Below are 24,226 nucleotides of genomic sequence, written 5' to 3' on the forward strand. Positions count from 1 at the left end.
CTGCTGCTCTCTTTTTTTCCTAAGACAGAACACAGAAACTAGAACCCCACTCCGCAGAGCCAGCTGTAAAACAGACAAATATGGCTTCAATCCTTCCCTGCCTTTTTGAGTAAGAGCTGGCCATTAAAAAATAAAATAAAAAAATTCTCTTACCAGCCTTGTCTGAAATCCTAAGATTCTCATACTCTTAGGAAAGGAATGCTACCCACTGAAATCAGGAAGAATCTGCATAGACCAGCTTCAGTCCTCACTTCAATCAGTCAATTACATTAGATCCCACTTTTCTGTTCAAGCTCATTTCCATATAGCTGGCCATCTTCCTGGAGCTTAAGCATAAAAAACAGACCTTTTTCTGTGGGTCTTCACTCTGAAGGATCCACTGTCACCCAAAACTTGTATTAAAGAAAATCTTAGGACTGGGGATGGCTCAAATGGTAGAGCACCTGCCTAGCAAGTGCAAGATGCAGAGTTCTAACCCCAGGATCACTAAAAATAAAAATTAGCAAGTTTCTTGTAAGACTGTAGGCCATGATTCCTTTTCTTTTTTTGCGGGGGGAGGGGGTAGAAGGGGGGAACAGGGCTGGGTTGAGTCCTGGGACTTAAATGCAGAGCCTGGCCTTTTTGGTTGTTAATTGGAGATGAGTCTCATGGACTTTCCTGCCCACTCTGGCTTTGAACTTCCATCCTCTGGTCTCAGCCTCCTCAGTTAGCTAGAATTACAGGTGTGAGCCACTAGCACCCAGCTGACCATTACTATTAAACTGGTAAGGAAAGGTTATCACCTTTTCCTACCCTTACTGTTTCTCAATGCCTTATAGGATTCCAGGCCCCTGGGTCAGCCAGGTTTTTCTCTTTCCCCTTTGCCATTCCCTCACCTACCACTTAAGTGATGAAGGGGAGATCCTCACACAAGGCTCACACTGTGTCCCCAAACAGACCTGTTTCTTCACTGTTTCCCTCTTGTCCCTCCTCACTCCCTGTTAGCTGAGGAAGGTAAGAAGACCAGCTCTATTCCCGCTCACTTCCTTCACACATACCGATACACTAAAACTATCCTCTCTAGCATGCTTTCCTTGTCCCAGAGCAGGGAGGGTTCCCAGGGCCATCCAGGCTACCAGGGTATCCAGTACTGTGTTCACTCTCCTTTTCCTGCACAGTATAAATGACAAATGGAAGCTCTGATTTCTCTCAGATCATTCTGTTTTCTTTGCTGAACTTATTTGTCCTTCATATGTCAAGTCTAAATGGATAGATTTCCTGAAAATTGGCTTTACTTTGCTTTAAACTCAAACTATATTACTTAAGAAAAAAAAATCCTAATGTGGCCTCGACAGAAATAGTTCCAATTCTAAAGACTTGTGGAACAAAAATGCCCAAACTAAAGCACTGTAGCACAGGGGCTAGTGGTCCTTCCTTTATTCCTCCTCCTCAGCAAAGCCACGATTCTCTTCCACATTGCCCCTCTACTGGTGCCTGCCCTGTGTCTCAGAAATGCTGCTCTCAGGGGCTGGGAAGGTGGCTCAGTGGTAGAGCGCTTGCCTTGCATGCCTGAGGCCCTGGGTTCGATTCCTCAGCACCATATAAGCAGAAAAAACAAAAACTGGAAGTGGTGCTGTGGCTCAAGTGGTAGAGTGCTAGCCTTGAGCTGAAGAGCTGAGGGACAGTGCCCAGACCCAGAGTTCAGGCCCCACGACTGGACCCAAAAAATAAAAAAGAAAAAGAAAAAAGAAATGCTGCTCTCAGTATTCCTCACTGAGTGGACCAGCCAGCAAGACCTCACTTCACCGGGATCCTGAGGTGACATCTGCCTGGGTCACGTGGGAAATACCTTCCTCACCCTGAGAAAGAACAATAACAGTTGTTCACTAACACACAGAGCACGATCTATTCATGGATGGTATTGAGAGAATCTTTGGCTTGGAGTACAACAGTGGTGCACTGGATCAGGCACACCTGAAGCCCGCCCTTTTACATATGTGTATCCATTTACGTGATTTCTCAGTCTGTACTTGCAGCTGAAGGCATTTTAAAAAGTATTCAGATTATTTATAAAATCAAACATGGTGTATGTGTGTGCGCACACAATGTGCCAGTCCTGGGGCTTGAACTCAGGGCCTGGGTGCTGTCTCTGAGCTTCTTTTACTCAAGGATAGTGCTCTACCACTTAGCCACAGCTCCACTTCACTTCTGGCTTTTTTTTTTTTTTTGTAGTTTAGTGAAGGTACATTTCACAGACTTTTTTGCCTGGGCTGGCTTCAAACAGCAATCCTCCAATCTCAGCCTCCTGAGTAGCTAGGATCATAGGCGTGAGCACTGGTGCCCAGTACTTTAAAAATTAACACAGAACTGCAAACATTAAAGAATCAAGTCTGGTTAAGGGTCCTTAGAAAAAGCAATAATCCTCAAAACTAATAAGAGATGTAGATCACATGGTGTTCATCTGCCATTCCAGGACTCAGGAGGGATTTGTAGTTCAAAGGCAGCATAGGCTAACCTGTCTCAAAAGAATAAAAAATAATAATAATAATCCCACAAACAACAACAACCAGAGCCCTAAAGATGATCTTGTTTAACCCTATCTGGAGCCTGAATCCTGTAATACCGCAGCCCAGGCTGTTTCTCCTCAGCACTCCCCGTTAACAGAGTTATTTAGCATTCTTAATGACCCACAAGTTTGGCCTGAGATAATGTTAGGAGCACTGGATTACAAAGCAAATTAAAAGGAAACTGCACAGTTTAGAACAAGGTGGCCAACAGAGGAAGTAGCATGGCATGAACATGTGATACCACACAAACAACAAATTGCACCAGAGTATTTGTGAACAGTTAATCACATGATGTGATCAGCACTTACCCTAGTTATTAACATTTTTCTATGGACTACACACATACACAATTCTACCTCAAGCTTCAGGGCCTCCCACTAAGGAGGATGTTCATATAAATATAACATAAGAAGAGAACTTCTGCTGTAAGAAGGGCTTATAAAGTGTGAACTGAACATTCACATGTTACCTATAAGAAGCTAAACTTTTACAAAGTCCTTATTTCCCCCTCAACCTTCATTATTGTATTCTCTGTTCTCTTGTTGAACATCAACAGTATTAGAATTACTGGCCAATATCACATCAATCCTTCAATTTAAAATGACCATGTTGGGGCTGGAATGGTGGCTCAGTGGTAGAGTGCTTGCCTTGCATGCATGAGGCCCTGGGTTCAATTCCTCAGCACCACATAAGCAGAAAAAGCTGGAAGTGGCGCTGTGGCTCAAGTGGTAGAGCACTAGTCTACAGCTGAAGAGCTGAGGGACAGCGCCCAGGCCCAGAGTTCAGGCCCCACAACCACCAAAAAAAATAAATAAATAAATAAAATGACCATGTTACTTACACACACTTTGTTTTCTCTATTGACTGCCAATGATTACCATCTATTCCTTGACTTATATCCTCATAAGTTTCTCTCTGTTCTGGGTTTAAAATTCCCACCAACAGAGTTATTCTGGAAGACCTTAAAACCTACACAAGTACTAGTAAAGGTATTTCCCCAAGAACAGCCTCTCTAGGAGCTGATACATGTCAGGTGATGGATTCACATTACAGACCAGGCATTTCAAAATGAATTCTGATTCCTCCTGGTTGGGGCATCGCGACAGAGTTGATCTCTCATCACTTATACTATTCCCTATGCAAAACTGGTATGGAAGAAAAAGATAAAATGTTCTAAAATGCAGCAAGCTCCAAGAAGACTGGTCACTATCCACCGTCATAACAAGGGTGTATCTCAGGACAGCTGGGGAGGCACTCCAGGCACACTGTCATACGTCCTTTTTCTTCTCAGATTTAAATTTTCATCTACCTATCTAGGGCTTGCTTTACTGTGAAATATCCCTCCCTCTCCTTTCTTGTTTGTTTTTAGGCAGGATCATATTATGTAGCCCAGGATGGCCTCTAATTTGCAACATGCCTGCTTCAGCCTAGTGGTGAGATTATAGCAAAATTTCTATTGATCCCCTTGTTTAGATAGACTTCTAAGGATTCAGAAAACTGAATGCTGGGTATATCTCCACCTGGTCTACCCCAAGGGACCTCAGACTCGCATATTCATCATCACACTCACCATCTTTCCTGCTGTCCTGCTGCTCCAGCACTACCTTTGTGGTAGTAAGTATGTGACCTCCTAAGCCAGAGCTCACCTACTTCATCAGCCACCAGCGCTGACCAGCCTGCCTTCTGTCCATCTCCTGCCTGGTCCCAGCACTACTTCTGTGGTCATCATCACCCATACTAGTGCAATGACCTTTGAAGCAGGTTTTATCAGACTCCCTACACCAATACCCTAAAACCACAGGGTGACTTCACAGAAGACAATTTCCAATCATGTAACTCCCTGCTCCACACCACTGACTTCTCATGTGACAATGGCATCTGTACTTGAGCAAACTCAGAAGTTCCCAGGCTGTTCTAATGATGGCTGTGATTACCAGACATGAAAAACGTTCTCCAAAACAGGCTTGAAAAAAGCACTCCAGGAAAGCTACACAGATGAGACAATAATCCTGATTTCCATGCACAAGAATATAGCTATGGTTTGAAAATGGTTTGTCCCACCAAACCATTTAGGTATGGCCCCCAGTCTAAGGTATTGAGATGTGGGGTCCTCTAAGAGGATCTGGGATAGGAAGAATCTATATCATGAAAGGATTAAAACGACTACTATCAGTGGTTTAGTTACCATGACAGTGGGGTTTCAAATGTATTTCCCTCACCCCCTCTTACATCTTTACTTGTATCCATTTGCCATGGATCAAACATGGAGCAGCTCACAGAAGCTGTTCAGCCTCCAAAAACAGTGATCTAAATAAGCTTTTTTTCTTTATCAATTACCCAGTCTCTAGTATTCTTTTTTAAAACTAGAAAATGGACTGTTCAGGCCCTTGCAGGGAAGGTAGATGAATGACTCAAGGAGCCATGTAAATTATGAAACAGGTATATTTCAGATGCATATTCATCTCTTCGTTTAAACACACCTCTATTTAAAATTAACCAGAATATTGAGGCTTTACAATGGAACTTAAAAAAATTTTTAAGCAGTTGTAAGAAGGTGTTTTAATTCAACATGTCACTTTATGAGTATATCTTGACCAATGTCACCCCTTCCATTATTTTCCCCATCTCTCCCATCCCCACCCGTCCCCTCAGGTTACAGTTCCATTTTCATATATGTGCATCAAATGTGATCACTGCATTTATTCACCATTCTTCTCTTCATTTCTCCCCCCCCCCCAAAAAAATATGTTGCAGTTTCCTGGCTTTTTTTTTAATGTAAGTTATATTCAAATGAGTGGCACCACTGGAATCTTCCCCTGTGTATACTTTTGTCAATTTGTGTATAAATGCATATGACCCTGTATATGTTTTCATATATGTTTATAATTTAGGTTTAACTTCCACACAAGAAAAAAAATACACGTGTTCTTTGTGTCTCTCTTTCTTTTTTGGTCCAGTTGTGGGGCCTGAACTCTGGGCCTGGGCGCTGTCCCTCAGCTCTTCAGCTCAAGGCTACTACTCTACCACTTGAGCCACAGCGCCACTTCCAGCTTTTTTCTTTTTGCTTATGTGGTGCTAAGGAATTGAACCTAGGGCCTCATGCATGCAAGGCAAGCGCTCTACCACTGAGCCACCTTCCCAGCCCCTGTTCTTCGTCTCTCTAAGCTTGACTTAACATAATTTTTTCAAACCCATCCATTTCCCTAATATTCACATAATATTCTTCCTGACAGATGGGTAAAATTCTACATAATGGGATTTTGATCTTGGAAGCAGAGTAGAAATAATAAATAAAAAAAAAAGCTAGAGACTTTTCTACATGATTTCAAATCTCAATGAGCCAAATACACAAAATAACTTCCTTTGAAAAAGCAGTGGCTTGTCCAGGCATGATGACTCAGGCCTACAATGTCTGAAGTTAGAAGGCTTAGGCAAGAGAGGTCACAAACTTATCATTAGCCTGATTTACATAGTAAGACCATGTATCAGAAAGTTGTGGCTCAGCACCACAGAGAACACCCTCATAGGGCTACCCAAACAAGGCCCTGAAGACGCTGAGCAGGTTCAAGCAACAAATGGGAAATTGGCAGCTCTGGAAAGTTTGCTATATTTAGACTTATATTAGGTTCTTATTATTTAAACAGGGATCATTTTTCTGATAGAGAAAACGAAGAATGAAGCTGGGCACACTGATGGCTCATGTCTGTAAACCTAGCTACTCACGAGGCTGAGATCTAAGGATTGCGGTACAAAGCCAACCCAGGCAGGAAAGTCCATGAGACTCTTATCTCCAATAAAGCACCAGAAAACCGGAAGTGGTTCTGTGGCTCAAGTGGTAGAGTGCTAGCCTTGAGCTGAAGAGCTCAGGGACAGCGACCACGCCCAGAGTTCAAGCCCCACGACCAACCAAAAGAAAAAGAAAAAGAAACAATAATGAAAAGGAAAAAATGTGATGGATATGCTTCAAAATATTGTTGTGACTTAACAGCAGTGAGACCATCTTTCTATATGCGAGGTCAACATGAGCTCAGTATTAGCTGCACCCATTCATGTATTTTGAAAGCAAATGTAAATGTGTTTAGCTGACAATCTTTCTGATATTTCATAGTAAAATCCCTGTTAGCGTCTGAAGCAAGAAACTATCATCAAATAATATTGCTTAAATATCTCAGAGAAAAATACCATTTCACTTACTATATAGCTTACTGTTTATAAGTAAGCTTACCACTGAATTACTTTTTCTGTTATTTCCTTTCAGAAACATATGCAAAGAACTCATGCTTTCAGAATCTCCTTATAAAAAGGGTAGAAAACTGAGAATGTGTTCTTTTCTAGACAACCTTACAGTCCGAGTTCCAGACATGACTAGGTCTAGCACTCATGCTCAAAATTTACATGTGGAAAAGAGACAAATGGCTGAAGGCAGAGTACACATTCAGCTTTTCCAGATCATGGCAAAAGTGATAAGGTTCCAGCACCAACAGCTCTTCCTAATTTAGGAACAGCAGTGCAAGTTTTTAAAATCATATTCAAGTGGGCTGGGAACATGACTTAATGGCAGAGTGCTTGCCTAGCATGCATGAAGCCCTGGGATCAATTCCTCAGTACCACATACACAGAAAAAGCCAGAAGTGGCACTGTGGCTCAAGTAGAATGCTAGCCTTGAGCAAAAGATGCTCAGGGATAGTGCCCAGGTCCTGAGTTCAAGCCCCAGGACTGGCAAAAAAAAAAAAAAGAGAGTGAAATATTTTTTATCAGACATAGCAATAACACCTTTCTGACCTCAGCAGAACAGTCTTGCAGTATTGAGAGGCAATTATTTCTAGAAATTCAGAGAAGGTCAATGGCTCTGCAAGCATCTTCTTTCCCCCACTGTATATCACCTTTACAATACAATTTAAATTTTAAAAAAGGAAAATAACTTACAATGACTGTCAAATAAATATGTATTTACAAACACTGACTTGGTGGACAAATGAATGTCTTTTAGACTTTTAAGACATATAGAGTAAAGCAGAGAGTGGTGGTGCATACCTGTAACCCTGGCACTCAAGAGACAAGACTGGAGCACCTCAAATTTGAAGCCAGCTTAGGTTACAAAGAATGACTGTCTTAAAGTTCTAAAAAATGAGGCTGGCAAGAGTGGTCTTCTACAGCAAGCATTGGTCAGTTTCAATGCATGATGTTTTCTGTCTGATGTATATGTGATAGTTACCAGGATTTGTGAGGAATATGATGAAAATGCATTTTCCTGCCTGTTTTAGATAGCCGTGGAACGTGCCTGGGCCAATAAAATGTAAGCAGACAAAAAAAGAAGATCTAAAAAATGAAAGCTGGAGGTGTAGCTCCAGTGGTAGATCATTTGCTTAGCATGTGCAAAGCCCTGAGTTCAATCCCCAGTACTAAAACAAAAACAAAAACAAAACAAAACAAAAAAAACATCATATATATGATTGCAAGGCTAGGCATAGTGGCACATGCCAGTGATCCCAGCTACTTAGGAGGTAGAGGTAGGAGGAGTATGAGTTTGAGACCAGACAAGAGAAAGTTAATTTGAAATCTTATTTGAAAAGCCAAAAGAGCAAAAAGGTTAGGGATTTAGCTTGAGTGGAAAGAGCCTGTCTACCATTGTAAAAGCCACACATTTAATCTTAACTACAGAAAAAAAAAGTTTTTAATGAAAAAATAATTCTGTTTAGGTAAGCCTGCTTAGGTATAATCCTATTTACGTATGTTTTGAGGAAAGTCTTTACTATTGTGCAAGAAAGTTAGAATTAAAGAATACAAAGTAGCACTGTGGCTCAAGTGGTAGAGCACTCACCTTGAGCTGAAGAGATAAGGGACAGCGCCCAGGCCCAGAGTTCAAGCCCCACACCCGACAAAAAAAAAAGAAAAGAAAAGAATTAAAGAATGCAATTAGTATCATAATGAAACCCATGTTGTTTCCAAAAAAATCTATGATTCTTCTGAAATGATACCAATATAACAATTAAATCAGGCTTCCAAATACCAACCTGTCTGAGAAGCAATGGATCAGTATCTATAAAATACTAAAAATACTCTTCAAAAATTATTTACCCTAATTATAAACTGATTTGTACAACCACTCAAAAATTTAAAAAATGAGTAAAAACACCTATTTACCCAGTGCATAAGAGTAGCAAATACTCTTTATAGGTTACAAAAACATCCCTCCTATCTCCCCAGAGGTCCCCACACATCTACTGTATTATCATGTGAAAATCATAACTCCTTGTACAACAGTGAGCACAGGCTCAAGCAATGAGTGCTATAGAGAGGATCACACACAAATTCACAGATGTGGGATGAATTCCACTTTTGCCGCTGTGAGAAGTGTGGAAGAAGTGGTTCCTCTGCAGAGCTTCTCTTTTTCTCTCTCTTCTCTTCCTCTTTCAAGTGCAGGAGAAATTGTACCACTGTGCCAGCAAAGGAGAATGAATGGCCTATACTCAACTTCAAGAGTTTATCTATCAATCTGTCGCATGACAGCTTTGTTTTAAAAACTTCTTCATGCTAGCAAGCATGAGTCCCTGAGTTCAAACTCCAGTACCATCAAAAGTTCTAAAAAGATCAAAATAAAATAAATTTTATTAAAAAGTGCATTCAAGCCAAAAAAAAAAGGAAGAGTTCCTCATGCTAGCTAGCAAGCATGAGTCCCTGGAGTTCAAACCCCAGGGCCAACAAGAACAAAACATTTATTTTTTAAAAAATATTTATGAAATTGAAAATTTTATGCCCCATCGTCTATAGTTATTAAAATTCAAATGCGACTTAGGACTTGGCTCCAGTGGTAAAGTGCTTGGTAGGCAAGCCCTCAATCTAAACCTTAGTACAGACAAATGAGGTTCATTAATTCTTGATTTAATAAGGATTCTTTAGTCTCAGATAGAGATTAGCTATAGCAAGAACTAACTTCCCTTGTTTTAAAGCACACTTTTCATATGTGTGTGTGTGTGTCTCTCTCTCTCTCTCTCTCTCTCTCTTTCTCCCCTAGGGCTTGAACTCAGGACCTGGGCACTGTCCCTGTGTTTCTTCTGCTCAAGGCTAACACTCTACCACTTGAGCCACAGATCCACTTCCAGATTTTTGGTAGTTTATTAGAGATAGGAGTCTCATGAACTTTTCTGCTGGGCTGGCTTTTTACAGTGATCTTCAGATCTTAGCCTCCTAAGTAGCAAGGATTACAGGACATGAGTGCCCGACTTGTAAAACACATTGTAATCGAGCAGATAAAAAGCAGAAAATCACCGGCTTCCTTCCTGTCCCTCCCCTCACCTATACTCACCAAAGCCAACTGATTAATAATTGAACTATGTCTTCTAATGCTCTTTACTCCACATTCTACACAAGGTCACCACCATCAAGTTGTTAGGCCAGAGAAATGAAGGACTGACTTTGAAGGATTGACTCCTGTCTTATTCTCCCAACTCAAGAAAGGCAACAGGTACACATGAATAGTCTTGACCACATGCCTGTCTGCAGGCAGGTTATTCCAATCTAGACCTGGCTGACAGTCCCTGTCACCCAAGGCAGGATGTTCCATTCTAGACCTAACTGAAAGTACTCAGCCCTAACTTCCCAGTAAGTACAGCCTGATTTTTACTCCTTTGTTTCCTTTTTATGCCCCATATAAACCTGGACCCAAACCCAGTCCCTTGCACAACTTCCAAACCTGCAGGAAGTTCTGTGCCCCTCGCTGGCAGTAAATAGTCGTACCTGTTGACGAGCAAGTCCGACCTATTCCTTTTCCATTCTCCCCCATTTTCCTAACAGACTTGAATGCCAAATCCAATCTCCATCTGATTTTGTAAACAACATTTATATTTACATGTATTTACATTGTCCTCAAGTGTTGTTACCACTACAGTTGCAGAACTGAATATCTGTGACTGTCTGACCTGAAAAGTATAAATGGCAGTCATGTACCAGGTGCTGTTTCATTCAAGGGTGGGGTGTGCAAAACCATACCATCTAGTGACATTTTAGCCATCTTACTTGTGTGAGTACATTCTATGAATGTTTTCACAAAATGACAAATCACTTTAACAATGCTATTGCTCAGAATGTATCCTTATTGTTAAGCCACACAGAAAAAGTTTTGGAAACCTGGAGTAAGCAATTAAACAATCCGGTAACCAACAGTTTCCCTACCACTCACTGAATTCATTCATTCTCAAACTGAAAGGTTTTTGGTTTGGTTTTGTTTTGGTTTTTTTTGGTCCCATAATGGAGCCTGAACTCTGGGCCTGGCCGCTGTCCCTCAGCTCTTCAGCTCAAGGCTAGCGCTCTACCACTTGAGCCCCAGCACCACTTCCGGCTTTTTTCTTTCTGCTTATGTGGTGCTGAAGAATCAAACCCAGGGCCTCATGCATGCAAGGCAGGTCCTCTACCACTGAGCCACCTTCCCAGGCCCTCAAACTGAAAGTTTTAAGAGAAAAATTCTGATAATTCATTTTGTGAAAACATAAATCCAATTCCTTAAGGTAACTTCCCACTAACTTTTCTAACTTCCTATTTGACATCAACTGAACCCTTACATTCAAGTTATTCCATTTTAACCTCTCCAAAATCCCCTGGCTCTAACCTTTGGTCATCCAGCATGTAGCATTTCCTCAACTGGGGTGACTCTACATGTCCCCTTTTCTAACTAACTCCAGGTCACTGCCATACCTCTCTACATAAATGCCATTTTCTCCAGACCTTAAGCTCTTTGGTTGAGATTAGTACTTAATCACCAACCTTATTTAGGCTAGTACATATTTAATTTTCAAGCCAGGTGGTGTTAATTTTAACTACCCTTTGCACCAAGTACAAAATTCTTAAAACTTCTATTCAAATAAATGTATACTTTATATCACAATCTGAGAACCCAAAGAAGTTCATCTCAGTAATTTACAAATAATAACCAGGAACAGTTAACCAAGGAAGATAAGTAAATTAATTACTTATTACCCATTTATTAGCAGAGTAAGTTTATACTCAAACCTAAAAACCCAGAAGCCTACCAAAAACTAGATTCTTCCAACCACAACTATTTGTGTGCTTACTAATATATCAGCAGCAAAGCTCAAGTATTATTCTAGTTATGTAATGAAAATAATAAAACCACAAGGATGTTCTCTCATTACCTGTTCCCCTCTATCCTTTTCTTTGGTCTTGCTTCTGTGGACTCTAGCAGAAGTGGTATCCTGGAGAGGAATGGGAGAGATCTGGTGCAGTGGCATGCTCATCCCAGCCTCCAATCTGGTCTCCCTCTTTACCGAAGGGAGTCTCGACTGAAAGAGTCATTTTGGGCCATGGACTTCAACCTGAGAGAAGTAAAAAGAAACATAACTGAGCTAAAACACTAAGAGTAAAATTAGCACTTTATATTTATATTCACATTTAAATTAAGTTTCAATGACAAGTGCTTGGTCTTTAAAAATTATAAAAGACCTGGGAGGCCAGTGGCTCACACCCACTCCAGCTAAGAGATATAGTATCTGAAGATCACAGTTTGAAGCCAGTCTAGGCAGGAAAGCCTGTGAGACACTTATCTCCAATTATCCAGAAAAAAAAAAAAAAAAACAGAAGTGGTGCTGTGGCTCCAGTGAGACAGTGCTAACCTTGAGTAAAAAAGCTGCAAGACAACATTTAAGCCCAGAGTTCAAGCCTTAGGACCAGGGACCCCCCTTTTTCTCCCCACCCCAACACACACACACACACACACACACACACACACACACACACACACACACACACACACACACACACACACACACACACACACACACACACACACACACACACACACACACACACACACACACACACACACACACACACACACACACACGGCTGAAGGAAAATTCTAACATTTTTTTTCCTCATGTGATAAAAGAACCTGAAAGAGGCTTATGAATCAGGTATATGAATATCAGGGATGTCTCCACTTTATTATAATATTTTTGAAATTAATTATATTTTCATGATTTGACATTCTATCTTCTGGTTCTGTGAATCCTGATATAAACACAGTAGGCCCTTGATACATGCAGGTACAGGTTCCAAAGAGAACCTGTAGCGGAAAAGCCCAGAATGCTCAGGGCGCACAGAGCTCAGTACTGTATCAGCACTGTGCTGTGGATGTTAGATTCATCTTTCTCAGAATGCCCCATCTTCCACTAAACACAGAACACTTCCAAACAAATCTAACATTTTCACTTTATCACTTCAATTAATTAGCACATTCACTTAAATTCACTTTGTTTTAGGGTACTATTTGCTTGCTGGGAGGCAGACTTTTTTTTAAATTAAAGGCAAGGAAATACTCAGTAAATCATACAACTAAACTAACTGGTGTTAGTAACACAAGACAGAGGTTCTCCACAGAAACTGAGCTATAAAATGTGCATGTGAGTGGACATTTAACATTTTGTTTTTGAAATTTGACATTATTTATTTATTTATTTATTTATACCATGCTTGGCAAAACCACATGTAAGAAATCTATAAGTAATGAATTTTCTTTAAATTGGCTACCCTTGGGAGAGGGATTATGCGGCAAAGACAGCCTCAGCTATGTAAGAAAATCCTGAAACAAAACAAAACAAACCCCTGCTCTTCCTCAAAGTAGAGTGCTTTGTTTAGTAGGTGCTAGGCATGGTAGGTTAGATTCTCAGCACAAGGTCTGGAGAGGGCAGGGGACAGGCTACCACTGCTACAAAATAAACAAGTGTTCACACAGTCTTTGATTCAGGCTTAACCTTCCAAAAGTACAGATTCTCTAGATCAGTTGTTCGCAAACATTTCCGGTAAAGGTTTAAGCTAGGCACTATGGACCAAATCTGTTCCAGCTACTGAACTCAGACATTTAGCATGAATGCAGCCAGACTGTGTATAGAAAAACAGAAGTAGTATGTGGCAAGGTAGGAGGAGTGAGGGGGAGAACAGGAATACACTGGGGGGACTTAGTTTAAAGTATACCATGTACCTGTGCAGAATGATCACAAGGGCATCCTTTGTTATCACTAGTGCATGCTAATTCAATAAAATGAACATTTTATTAAAACTTTTTTTTCCTCTGGTTAAAAGTGGTCATGTGCTATGGTTTGGATATGCTTCATCCCTCTAAAGCTAATGTGCTCAAAGCTTGGTCCCTGATGTAATGGTGCTTACGTCTTGGTGTCTATAAGAGATATGGATTATGTCTTTAAGAAGGATTAGTGCTTATCTTACAGTATGAGTGAGGCCTCAGGACTTATTTCAAGAACATGCTGTTATAAAGGGTGTTTGGTTTGCTCTCTTGCTTTCTTTCTCAGTATTAGAAACATCTCCCCTTTTCCTCTCCTGCCCCTTTCTTGTGCTCCAATCATATGATGCCATCTCCTCCCTCCATCCCTCCCCCCCCCCCCCCCGCCATGTTACAATACAGCAAGAAGCCTTCACTAGAAGGGAACACCAACACCATGCTCATGGATCTCCACAACTGTGGCAAATTAAACCCCTCTCCAGTTTCAGCATTTTGTTGTAGCAACACACATTATACCTACGATATTATGCTCCAATAAAATGTCACTTACAGAAACAGGTTCTAGCTACATTTAGTCCATGGCCTAATATCTGACAAGCCTTAGGTTGGACAACTCCTTTGGGAAGGGTTTCCCAGACAAGCTGAGAAAGGGGGAGAAGTCATGGACATTCCTGAAAGCCATAAAAAAGACTGTGTGTATGTAAAAGAAAGTGTCTGTATAAGCTGCCTTCAATGATTCCAGGCACCCCTGGCTCTTTTCTGGCTTTTTCCTAAATCCTTCCTAGTAATTGCCTTATGAGTTCTCTCTTATTCTTTCCCTTCATTGCCTCCACTGAGATCTACCAAACCCTCTATACAAAATAAACTTTCTGTAAGGTTTAAAGTAATGATACTGTTAAATTTTAGGAGGATAGAATCCTTAAACCAAAACAGTGAATCTCAAATTTGGATATTTTACCACACATTACAGGTGAGGTTGTAAGCAGGGAGGGTAAGCAAGAGGGCCTGACAACCATAAGGCCACATCTGACATTTACTCCACCTCTACTAAAAACCTACACTGGTCAAAGGTGTTTGTGAGATTGGTCCACACTCTGACAGTACACTAGCCAAGCAGAAGAGTACCAGGACTCCCACAATGGATTCCTTCATACAGCTCAAAGTAACAAGCAACAGGAAGAACAAGAAACTGCAAAAGACCAACATATACAAGTGAGCTAAAAGAAAATAGTTTCAAAATGATGGTCATTGATAACCAAAAACAAAACCAAAAATGGGTAAGTGATGTTACAGTCTATATGTTAAAAGTAACTACTCGATTTCAAGCCTTGATGTACACAGCATGGATGGAGCATTGTACCCGCACATGGTCTCAATGTGAACATTCTAGCACATTATACAGAAGAGGCTGAGTTGCCTTAAGAACCAGTAGTGGGCAGTTTTTTTGTTTTTTTGTTTTTTCATCACTAATCACTGAAGTCCTCATCCTCTGTCACAGATAACAAATTCCATGTGGCCTCTTGGAATACTTAGCAAGACTCATCATGCCCAGAGCCCCACTACCAGTCATGCCAATATTGCCTACAGTGCTTCTGATATAATCACCATTATTACATCACTAGTGTGAGTACATGACAAGCCTGGGAAGGAATTTTCATGTGAGAGGAATAGAAAGCAAAAGGGTTTTAAATTTTTTTGTTTTGATTGGCCTCACTCCTTACAGCCACTTATGCTACTCATTTGATATGCATCTCCTCCTCTAAAGAGTAGACCAGTAAGTTTGCTGGAAGCACGCCCTCTCCTATGACAGATGTATTTTGGATAAATGTAAATTTATAAACCACAAAGCAGGCCATGACACTTTTTATGTAAAGGGTCATATGAAAGCATAAGATAGGTATTACTCAAACAATTTTTTTATATTTTTTGTGTGTGAGAATACCATACAGAGGGGTTACAATTACGTGGGCAAGATAACGAGTACATTTCTTATCAAGCATTGTTGCCTCCTTTGTTTCCCCTTCCTATCCGTTCCCATATCCCTCTCTTCCCCCCACCCGATCCTCCCCTCCCCCACCAAAGCTGTAAAGTTCATTTTTCGACATAATAACTTGTACATCTCATTGTTGCAATGGGTCCTCCTGTATCCCTAAACGATTTGTTTTTTCCCTTCCCCTCCACAAATTATACCAGCATCAAAATACAGTGAAAGCATGGGTTATACCGTGGGAGAGGGACATACAAAGCAACATAGAAATCATCTTATAAATATGTTAGAAACAATTGCATGAAAGGAAAAAAAAACAAAAACAAAAAACTTTTGAATACTTGTCTTGGGGTTCATTCCCCTAACATCAACTTATCTGACCTTTTCTGGTTGACTCAGACATATACTAGTTATTGCAAATAAGGGAAACCATGGGACCTATGTTTCTTTGGGCCTGGCTTACTTCACTTAATATAATTTTTTTCCAAGTCTTTCCATTTCCTAACAAATGGGGCAATGTCATTCTTTCTGATGGAGGCATAGAATTCCATGTGTATATATACCACATTTTCTTGATCCATTCATCTACTGAGGGGCATCTGGGTTGGTTCCATATCTTAGCTATGGTAAATAATGTTGCAATAAACATAGTTGTGCTGGTAGCTTTAGTATGGTCTTGTTTGTGATCATTTGGGTAAATGCCCAAAAGTGGGATTGCTGGGTCATAGGGGAGCTCTATGTGGAGTCTTCTGAGGAACCTCCATACTGCTTTCCAAAGTGGTTGAACAAGTTTACACTCCCACCAACAATGTAGTAAGGTTCCCTTCTGTCCACATCCCCTCCAGCATCTGTTGTTATTAGATTTCTTCATTATAGCCATTCTAGCTGGGGTGAGGTGGTAGTACCTTAATGTTGTTTTGATTTGCATTTCTTTTATGGCTAGAAAGGTTGAGCATTTCTTCATGTGTCTATTAGCCATCCTTCTTTCCTCTTCAGAGAAGTTTCTCTTTAAATCTTTAGCCCACTTATTTATTGGGCAGTTGTTTCTTTGAAGATTTGTTTTTGGGGGATTTAAAATTTTAAGTACCAGGTATATTTTAGATATGAGACCCTTGTCTGTTGTATGGCTAGTGAAGATCTTCTCCCAATCCATGGGCTTTCTATTGATCTTGCTAGTTATGTCCTTTGCCATGGAAAAGCTCTGTAATTTCATGCAGTCCCATTTGTCCAACCTTTCTTTGATTTCTTGTGATTCTGGGTCTCAATTTTTTGCATAATTTCTATTATCTATTTTATATAAAGTCACTTCATTATTTTAAGAGAGTTAACCCTCTGCACTATGCTCAATAATCTAGACATAAACTTATTAACTTGCAAAATACAAAACATCTATAAAGTAAATATATCTAAAGAACTAGACTGACAAAGACAGGTGGGTCTACAAATGGAAATCTCATGTTCACATATCAAAAGACTTCATATTCTCCCATACTGAAGGTATAGCTCAATGGAAGGCCCTAGAATTGATCCTCGGTACCACAAAAAAGGGGGAAAGGGCGAAGATGCCAGTTTTCCCTGAATAGACCTAATGAGTTAAAATAATTCCCATAAAATCTGAGCAGATTTCTTTACAGAAATTTCATAAGCTAGTCCCAAAATTTATATGGAAATTCAAAGGGCTCAAAACTGCCAAAACTGTTCACATTTCCCAATTTCAAAACTTAGTATAAAGCAAGGGTAAATCAAGGCAATTGTATTGGACTAAGAATAGTGTTTAAGTATAATAGAATTTATAGTCTAGAAATAAACCCATCTATCTACAGTCAGCTGGTTTTCAACAAGACCATGGTATGGAGGAAAATAGATTCTTTTTAACAAATTGTGCTGGGATGAATGGATAATCCAGGTTGACTTTTGTTTGTTTTTTTGTCAGTCGTGGGGCTTGAACTCTGGGCCTGGGTGCTGTCCCTCAGCTCTTCAGCTCAAGGCAAGTGCTCTATCATTAGAGCCACAGTGTTCCAGTTTTCTGGTGGAGATAAGAGTTTCACAGACTTTCTTGCCCAGGCTGGGTTTGAACTGTGATCCTCAGATCTGAGCCTCCTAAGTAGCTGGGATTACAGGCGTGAGCCACCAGTGCCTGGCTAATGGTGGTTTTTTTGAAGAATAATATTATTATTATTATATGGTGTCTACTTTTATGAGAAAGAGATTTAGCATCATCCCTACTCTAGTGGCTATTCAATTGTACAAATATCATTTGTTTGAAAAAAAAAGTTTATGAGTTTATTTCTAGACTCTACATTCTATTCCATTAAAACTCTACCATTAGTCCAGTATCATTGTATTAATTTATTTACTCCTTTGTACCAAGTTTTGAAAGAAAAAAAATTATTTTTTTTTTTGGTCGGTCATGGGGCTTGAACTCTGGGCCTGGGTGCTGTCCCTCAGCTCTTCAGCTCAAGGCGAGCGCTCTATCACTTGAGCTACAGCGCCACTTCCAGTTTTCTGGTGGTTTATTGGAGATAGGAGTCTCACAGTCTCTCCTGCCCGGGCTGACTTTGAACCGCGATCCTCAGATCTCAGCCTCCTGAGTAGCTAGGATTGCAGGCATGAGCCACCAGCGCCCGGCTTGAAAGAAAAAATTTTAAGAGGAAAGAGAAAACATACTTTCCAAACAGTGGAAAATTTTCATAAATCATTCATCTGCTAAGGGATGTGTTGCTAGAATACAAAAAACATTCTCACTATCCGTAACAAAAAGACAATTCAAAGAAAAATAGCTAGTCAAAATCATTAGTCAAGGGAAATGTAAACCAAAACCATGGGATATCATTTTAATTATATACTAATTAAAAACAAGTCTCCAGTGTTAACAAGGATGTAGTGAAACTGACATTCTCCTACACTCCAGGTGAGAATGTATGTAGCTGTTTTGGAAAGCAAGCTGATTTTCAAAATGCTGAACATGTCCTGTATGACATGTCATATACTCCCGAAAGAATTAAAACATGGCTACACCTAAATGTTGTCCCAAGATTTGTTCATGGATGTTTATACAACACTATCCATTAATAGCTCAAAATCAGAAACAACACAGATGTACATCAAATAATTAGATCATTAAAATGTGGAATTATATTCAGTAATAAAAGGAAATAAGGTATTGATACATGCTACAATATGAATAAGCCTTGAAAAAATATTATTTTAAGTAAAAGAAGCCAGTCACAAAGGACCATAACAGACCATATGACAGCATTTGTAGGAAATGTCCACAGTAGATGAATCTACAGAGACAAAAATTGAATAGATTCTAAAGGCTAAAGTAAGGTGAATATAAGTGCTAGGGTCATTTCTGAAAGGATTTTTTTTAAGTAATGAAAATAATCCAAAATTGACTAAGGTGATGACTATATAATTATTTGTGTGTGTGTGTGTGTGTGTGTGTGTGTGTGTGTGTGTGTGTGTGTGTGTGTGTGTGTGTGTGTGTGTGTGTGTGTGTGTGTGTGTGTGTGTGTGTGTGTGTGTGTGTGTGTGTGTGTGTGTGTGTGTGTGTGTGTTCGTCGTGGGGCTTGAACTCTGGCCGTGTGTGTTGTACCTCAGCTCTTCAGTTCAAGGCTAGTGTTCTACCACTTGAGCCACTGCGCCACTTCCTAACTATATAATTCTTAAGCAAACTATAAACCACAGAATTATTAAACTTTAAAAATCCGTGGCTTTTAATGGATGAAGACTGTATGTCAATAAAGCTATTTTAAACAAAATAGGGAATAAGCAGACTAAGATAAATGCTTCTATTTTTAATCTCCTGCTGTCTAATTTAATTTATCTAGATTACCAACAGCAATGAAAGGCAGACAACAGTGACTCACACCTATATGCCTAGCTACTCAGAAGACTAAGACCAGAGGGTTAAGGTTTGAAGCAGGGAGGGCAGGAAAAAAAAAAAAAAAAAAGCTAGATTAGAGGCATGAGTGAAACTGAAAAGTGCTAGCTGTGAACACAAACACTGAGTAAGAATTCAAGGCCCTGAGTTCAAGCCCTGATCCCAGCACAAACCCACACACAGACATACACATGTTCACATCTTGGCACTATGTGAAGCTAGACTAACTGATGAAGTTCTCAACTCTTATTTCTTCTCTGTGAAAGAAAGAAATAGTCTCTATTCACTTCACAAAGTTACTGTGAAGACCAAATAGGACTGTGTCTATGTGCACAAATGTGAAGGCTCTAGTACGTGGTACACAGTACATCTGCCAGCAGGCTTTTCCAAGCATTTTCAGCCATTTTCTCACTGCTTTCTATAGGCCTGTTGGTTTGCTTTGTCTTTTCAGGACTATTTTCTGTTTCCTTATGCTTCAATCTAATAAAACAAAACTGGGACCTCAAATCCCCTGTACCATTTATTTAAGATGTTTAGGCAACTTGACAGCAAGGAGATGCCTGATCATGAGGACAGCCAGCATGGCCTAACAATCACTGTTCCTTGTGCTTTCCAGATGGTCAAGCCCATCCCAACAACAACGTTTATAGACAAACACAGATGACAAAGTAACAGCCAGATCCAGAAGGTAAGAATACCAGGCACAGCTCCATGATAAGCAATTACCCCAGGAAGGGTGATCCTCTTGTCTCTCTGCCCGAGGTATCAAGGTGCCAGTCTCCTGTGGCACCTTACTCTATCCTCTGATTTCTAACTGTACATTCATAAGACAAGGATACACAGGGGATTCAAGGGGGGCATACTGGGCATCACAGGTCTGTGGGAAAAAATCAAAGCAAGCCAGGTGCTGGTGGCTCATACCTGTAATCCTAGCTATTCAAGAGGCTAAGATCTGAGGATTGAAGCCAGCCCAGGCAGGAAAGTCCCCATGAAACTCTTATCTCCAATTAACCACTTAAAACAAAGTGACACTGTGGCTGAAGTGGTAAGAGCGCTAGCCTTGAACACAAAGAGACTCAGGGACAGTGCCCAGGCCCTGAGTTCAAGCCCCTCAACTGACAGGAAAAAAAAAAAAAAGAAAGAGAGAAATCAAAGCATATTCCCAATACACACTGGGAATCATAGCATATTTGTGATGCCTGAACACATAGCATATAATTTGTTTTCCAAGAAAAATCAGTAGAATTTTCATTCATATCTTTAGATACTATACACAAATGGTAGAATTCAACATCAATATAAAAATTTAAAGACTTTTAAAAGGCAGCAATGGAGAATTTCTAGTAACATTAAAAATAGTATCTATCTCAAACCAATACAACATATACAGAAAAGGTTATTCTAATTAACTAAAAAGAAAAATAACGTAATTATATTTTAAGGCATGATTACATTTTTCTGCAAATATAGTAACAACTTAAACAGGCCTGTAATCCCAACCATTGGGAGGCTGAGGCATGATTGATCCCAGAAATTCAGGGCCAGACTGGACCATGGAGCAAGATCCTATCTCTAACTATTGTTCAATAGGAAAACTAAAGTAAAAAATATCCTAAGACTTGCTAATGTCAGTTAAAGTATATACATTTGTATAAAAGTCAGTAATGTATTTCAGTGCACTCTATATATGCATATACATATGTATGTTACAACATTCTTATACAACAACAAACAAATATGAAAGATTTAATAATGCAAAACCAAAAAGTTTAATGAAAAGCATTTAATGGTTTGAGTGTGTATTTGAATACTGTATAAGGGAAAAAATGAGTTGGGCATATATTTGAATATTATATAAAGGTATGTTCTCCTCAAGCTAAAACAGATCTAATATAAACCTAATAAGAGTTCTAAAAGACTTAATTTGACAAAATGACCCAGAGTTCAAACCCCACAACCGACCAAAAAAAAACCCAAAAAACAAAACAATGTGACAGAATGTTCTAAAATTTTGTTTAAGAATAAATTAATCTGGACTAGGAAGTTGGCTCAGTGGTAGAGTGCTTGCCTCATATGCATGAGGCCCTGGGTTCGATTCCTCAGCATCACATAAGCATAAAAAAGCCGAAGTGCTGCTATGGCTCAAGTGGTAGAGTGCTAGCCTTGAGCTGATAAGCTGAGGGACAGTGCCCAGGCCCAGAGTTCAGGCCCCACGACCGTAAAAAAAAAAAAAAAAAAAAAAAAAAAGAATAAATTAATCTACAATGGACAAGGAAGGGCCTCATATCCATATCTAAAATAAACTTAGAACTCAAAAAATTAAATCCCCCAACAACAAATCCTCAAAGAAACAACTGCCTGATTAATAAGTGGGCTAAAGACTTCAGAAAAACTTCTTTGAAGAGGAAATAAGAATGGCCAATAGACACATGAAGAAATGCTCAACTTCTCTAGCCATAAAAGAAATGCAAATCAAAACAACATTGAGATTCCACCTCACCCCAATTAGAATGGCTATAATGAAGAAATCTAGTAACAACATATGCTGGAGGGGATATGGTCAAAAGAGATCCCTACTGCATCCTAAATTGGAGTGTAAACTTGTTCAACCACTTTTTTGAAGGCAGTATGGAGATTCCTCAAAAGACTCCACATAAAGCTCCCCTATGACCCAGCAATCCCACTTTTGGGCATTTACCCAAATGATCACAAACAAGGCTATACTAAAGCTACCAGCACAACTATGTTTATCACAGCATTATTTAACATAGCTAAGATATGGAACCAACCTCAGTAGATGAATGGATCAAGAAAATGTGATACACACACACACACACACACACACACACACACACACACAAAATGGAATTCTATGCCTCCATCAGAAAGAATGTCACTGCCCCATTTGTTAGGAAATAGAAAGACTTGGAAAAAAGTATATTAAGTGAAGTAAGCCAGGCCCAAAGAAACATAGGTCCCTATAAGGTCTGCTCCTGGATGGCAAGCAGACTCCACCCTCCTCGAAGCAAAGTCTCTGCCCAATACCTGTGTTACCTAGGCAACTGGCACACCTGGAAGAGGTCTCATCTCCATCCGCTGAGGTCACATCTGGATTCGATATGGCCACACCTTTCCCGGCCCCTACCCTAGATAAGGCCTAGCCCAGGGCCAGATGCCCTCTTTCCCAGCCTGTTCCCAGCCATGTGGAGTGCCAACACAGCCTGATGCCAGCCGGAACAATGAATAAACCTACACCTTACCTGAACACCACGTGCATGGTGTGGTTCTTACTCAGCAACCTGTTTTTAAAAACCCAACAATCCCATGGTTTCTCTTATTTGAAATAACTAGTATATGTCTAGGACAAGCAAAAAAGGTCAAAAGCTATGTACATATGACTATATAAGATGATGCTAAGCGAAATAAACCCCAAGATAGAGACACAAGAGGTTTTATCTTTCTTGCTGTTGTTTTTAATGTATACATAATATACTATGTGGGGTTTTTTTGTTTCTTTTGTATGTTATTCCCCCATGGTAGAACCTCTGTTTTCACTGTATTTGATTCCAATGCCCTGCATCTTGTATATACATTTTTTCTAATTTGGAGAGAGGAAGGGAAATAACAAAATGCTGAAATAAGGATTCAGGTTGACCCATTGTAACAATGAGATGTACATGACACTATGTTGAAAACAAACTTTACAACTTGGCGGGGAGGGAGGAGTAGGGGAAATGGAGAGGGAAGGGATGTTAGGGGAAAAATAAAGGAGGAAGTAACAATGCTTGATAGGAAATGTACTAATTAATTACCTTGCTCATGTAACTGTAACCCCTCTGTACAGTATCTTCACAATAAAAAATTTATACAAACAAAAAAAAAGAGGAGTTAATCGTTGGGTGCCAGTGCCTCACACCTGTAACCCTAGCACACCTGTAATCCTAGCTATTCAGGAGGCAGAGATCTGAGAGGATCACACTTCAAAGCCAGCTGGGCAGGAAAGTCTGTAAGACTCTTACAGTAAAGTACCAAAAAGCTGGTTCAAGTGGTAAAGCACTAGCCTTGAGCAGAAAAGCTCAGGAACAGCACCCAGGCACTAAGTTAAAGCCCCAGGACACACACCACACACCTTCCCTCTTCCCCCCCACCCCCATTAATCAAAAGTGTTAGGAAGGAAGCACAAGGGAGATATATTCTATTACACACTGAAAACTTATGAGACAATTATTATTAAACAGAGAAGAATTAGCACAAGACTAAAGAGTCCAGAAAACAACTGAACAGTACTAAAGAACTCAAAAGCCAACAAAAGAGGCAACTAACTCGCTACTAAATAAATGAATCTCAACGAAGATTTACACTTCATTGATAGAAATGAATTTGGGTGGATATAAAAGTTGAATGCTAAAAAGAAAAAGAAAAAACCTGCAAAAATCTATGCACATGAGGAAAACATTAAATTCAATTGCAAATTAATACATTAAGAAACTAAAAGAATGACTTTCCAAGCATAAAATTAACATTTTAAAAATAAGGTTTTATATACAATAATAATTAAAAATAAATGAATATGAAAACAAAAGACTATAAAATATGTGTGGTAGAAGGAACAGAAAGTTATCTTTTTTTATAAAAAAAAAATTTTGTGTATGCTGTTCCTGGGGCTTGAACTTGGCCTGGATGCTGTCCCTACGGTTTTATGCTAAAGGCTAGCACTCTACTACTTGAGCCACAGCTCCACTTCTGTCCTTTTGGTGGTTTACAGGTGATAAGAA

General features: G+C 39.7%; 1 protein-coding gene across 7 annotated transcripts in view; it reads right to left on the bottom strand.

Annotated features, from left to right (window-relative positions):
• Positions 1–24,226, bottom strand: part of Marchf8 (membrane associated ring-CH-type finger 8) — a 99,925-nt gene that overhangs the window by 36,785 nt on the left and 38,914 nt on the right. For 4 of the 7 annotated variants that reach the window (XM_070020870.1, XM_070020871.1, XM_070020879.1 and 1 more), the window contains exon 2: positions 11,696–11,875. The exons of 2 other annotated variants lie outside the window; for them this stretch is intronic. In XM_070020870.1, coding sequence (XP_069876971.1) covers positions 11,696–11,797 — 102 coding nt within the window. In that variant the 5' untranslated portion in view covers positions 11,798–11,875. Of the gene's footprint in view, positions 1–8,367; positions 8,432–11,695; positions 11,876–24,226 lie in introns of those variants that run through there. One more of the 7 variants, XM_070020877.1, reaches the window with a different exon arrangement.

This window comes from Dipodomys merriami, unplaced genomic scaffold (assembly GCF_024711535.1).
Source record: "Dipodomys merriami isolate MVZ:Mamm:240054 unplaced genomic scaffold, mDipMer1.0.p SCAF_14, whole genome shotgun sequence".
NCBI classification, from domain to species: domain Eukaryota; kingdom Metazoa; phylum Chordata; class Mammalia; order Rodentia; family Heteromyidae; genus Dipodomys; species Dipodomys merriami.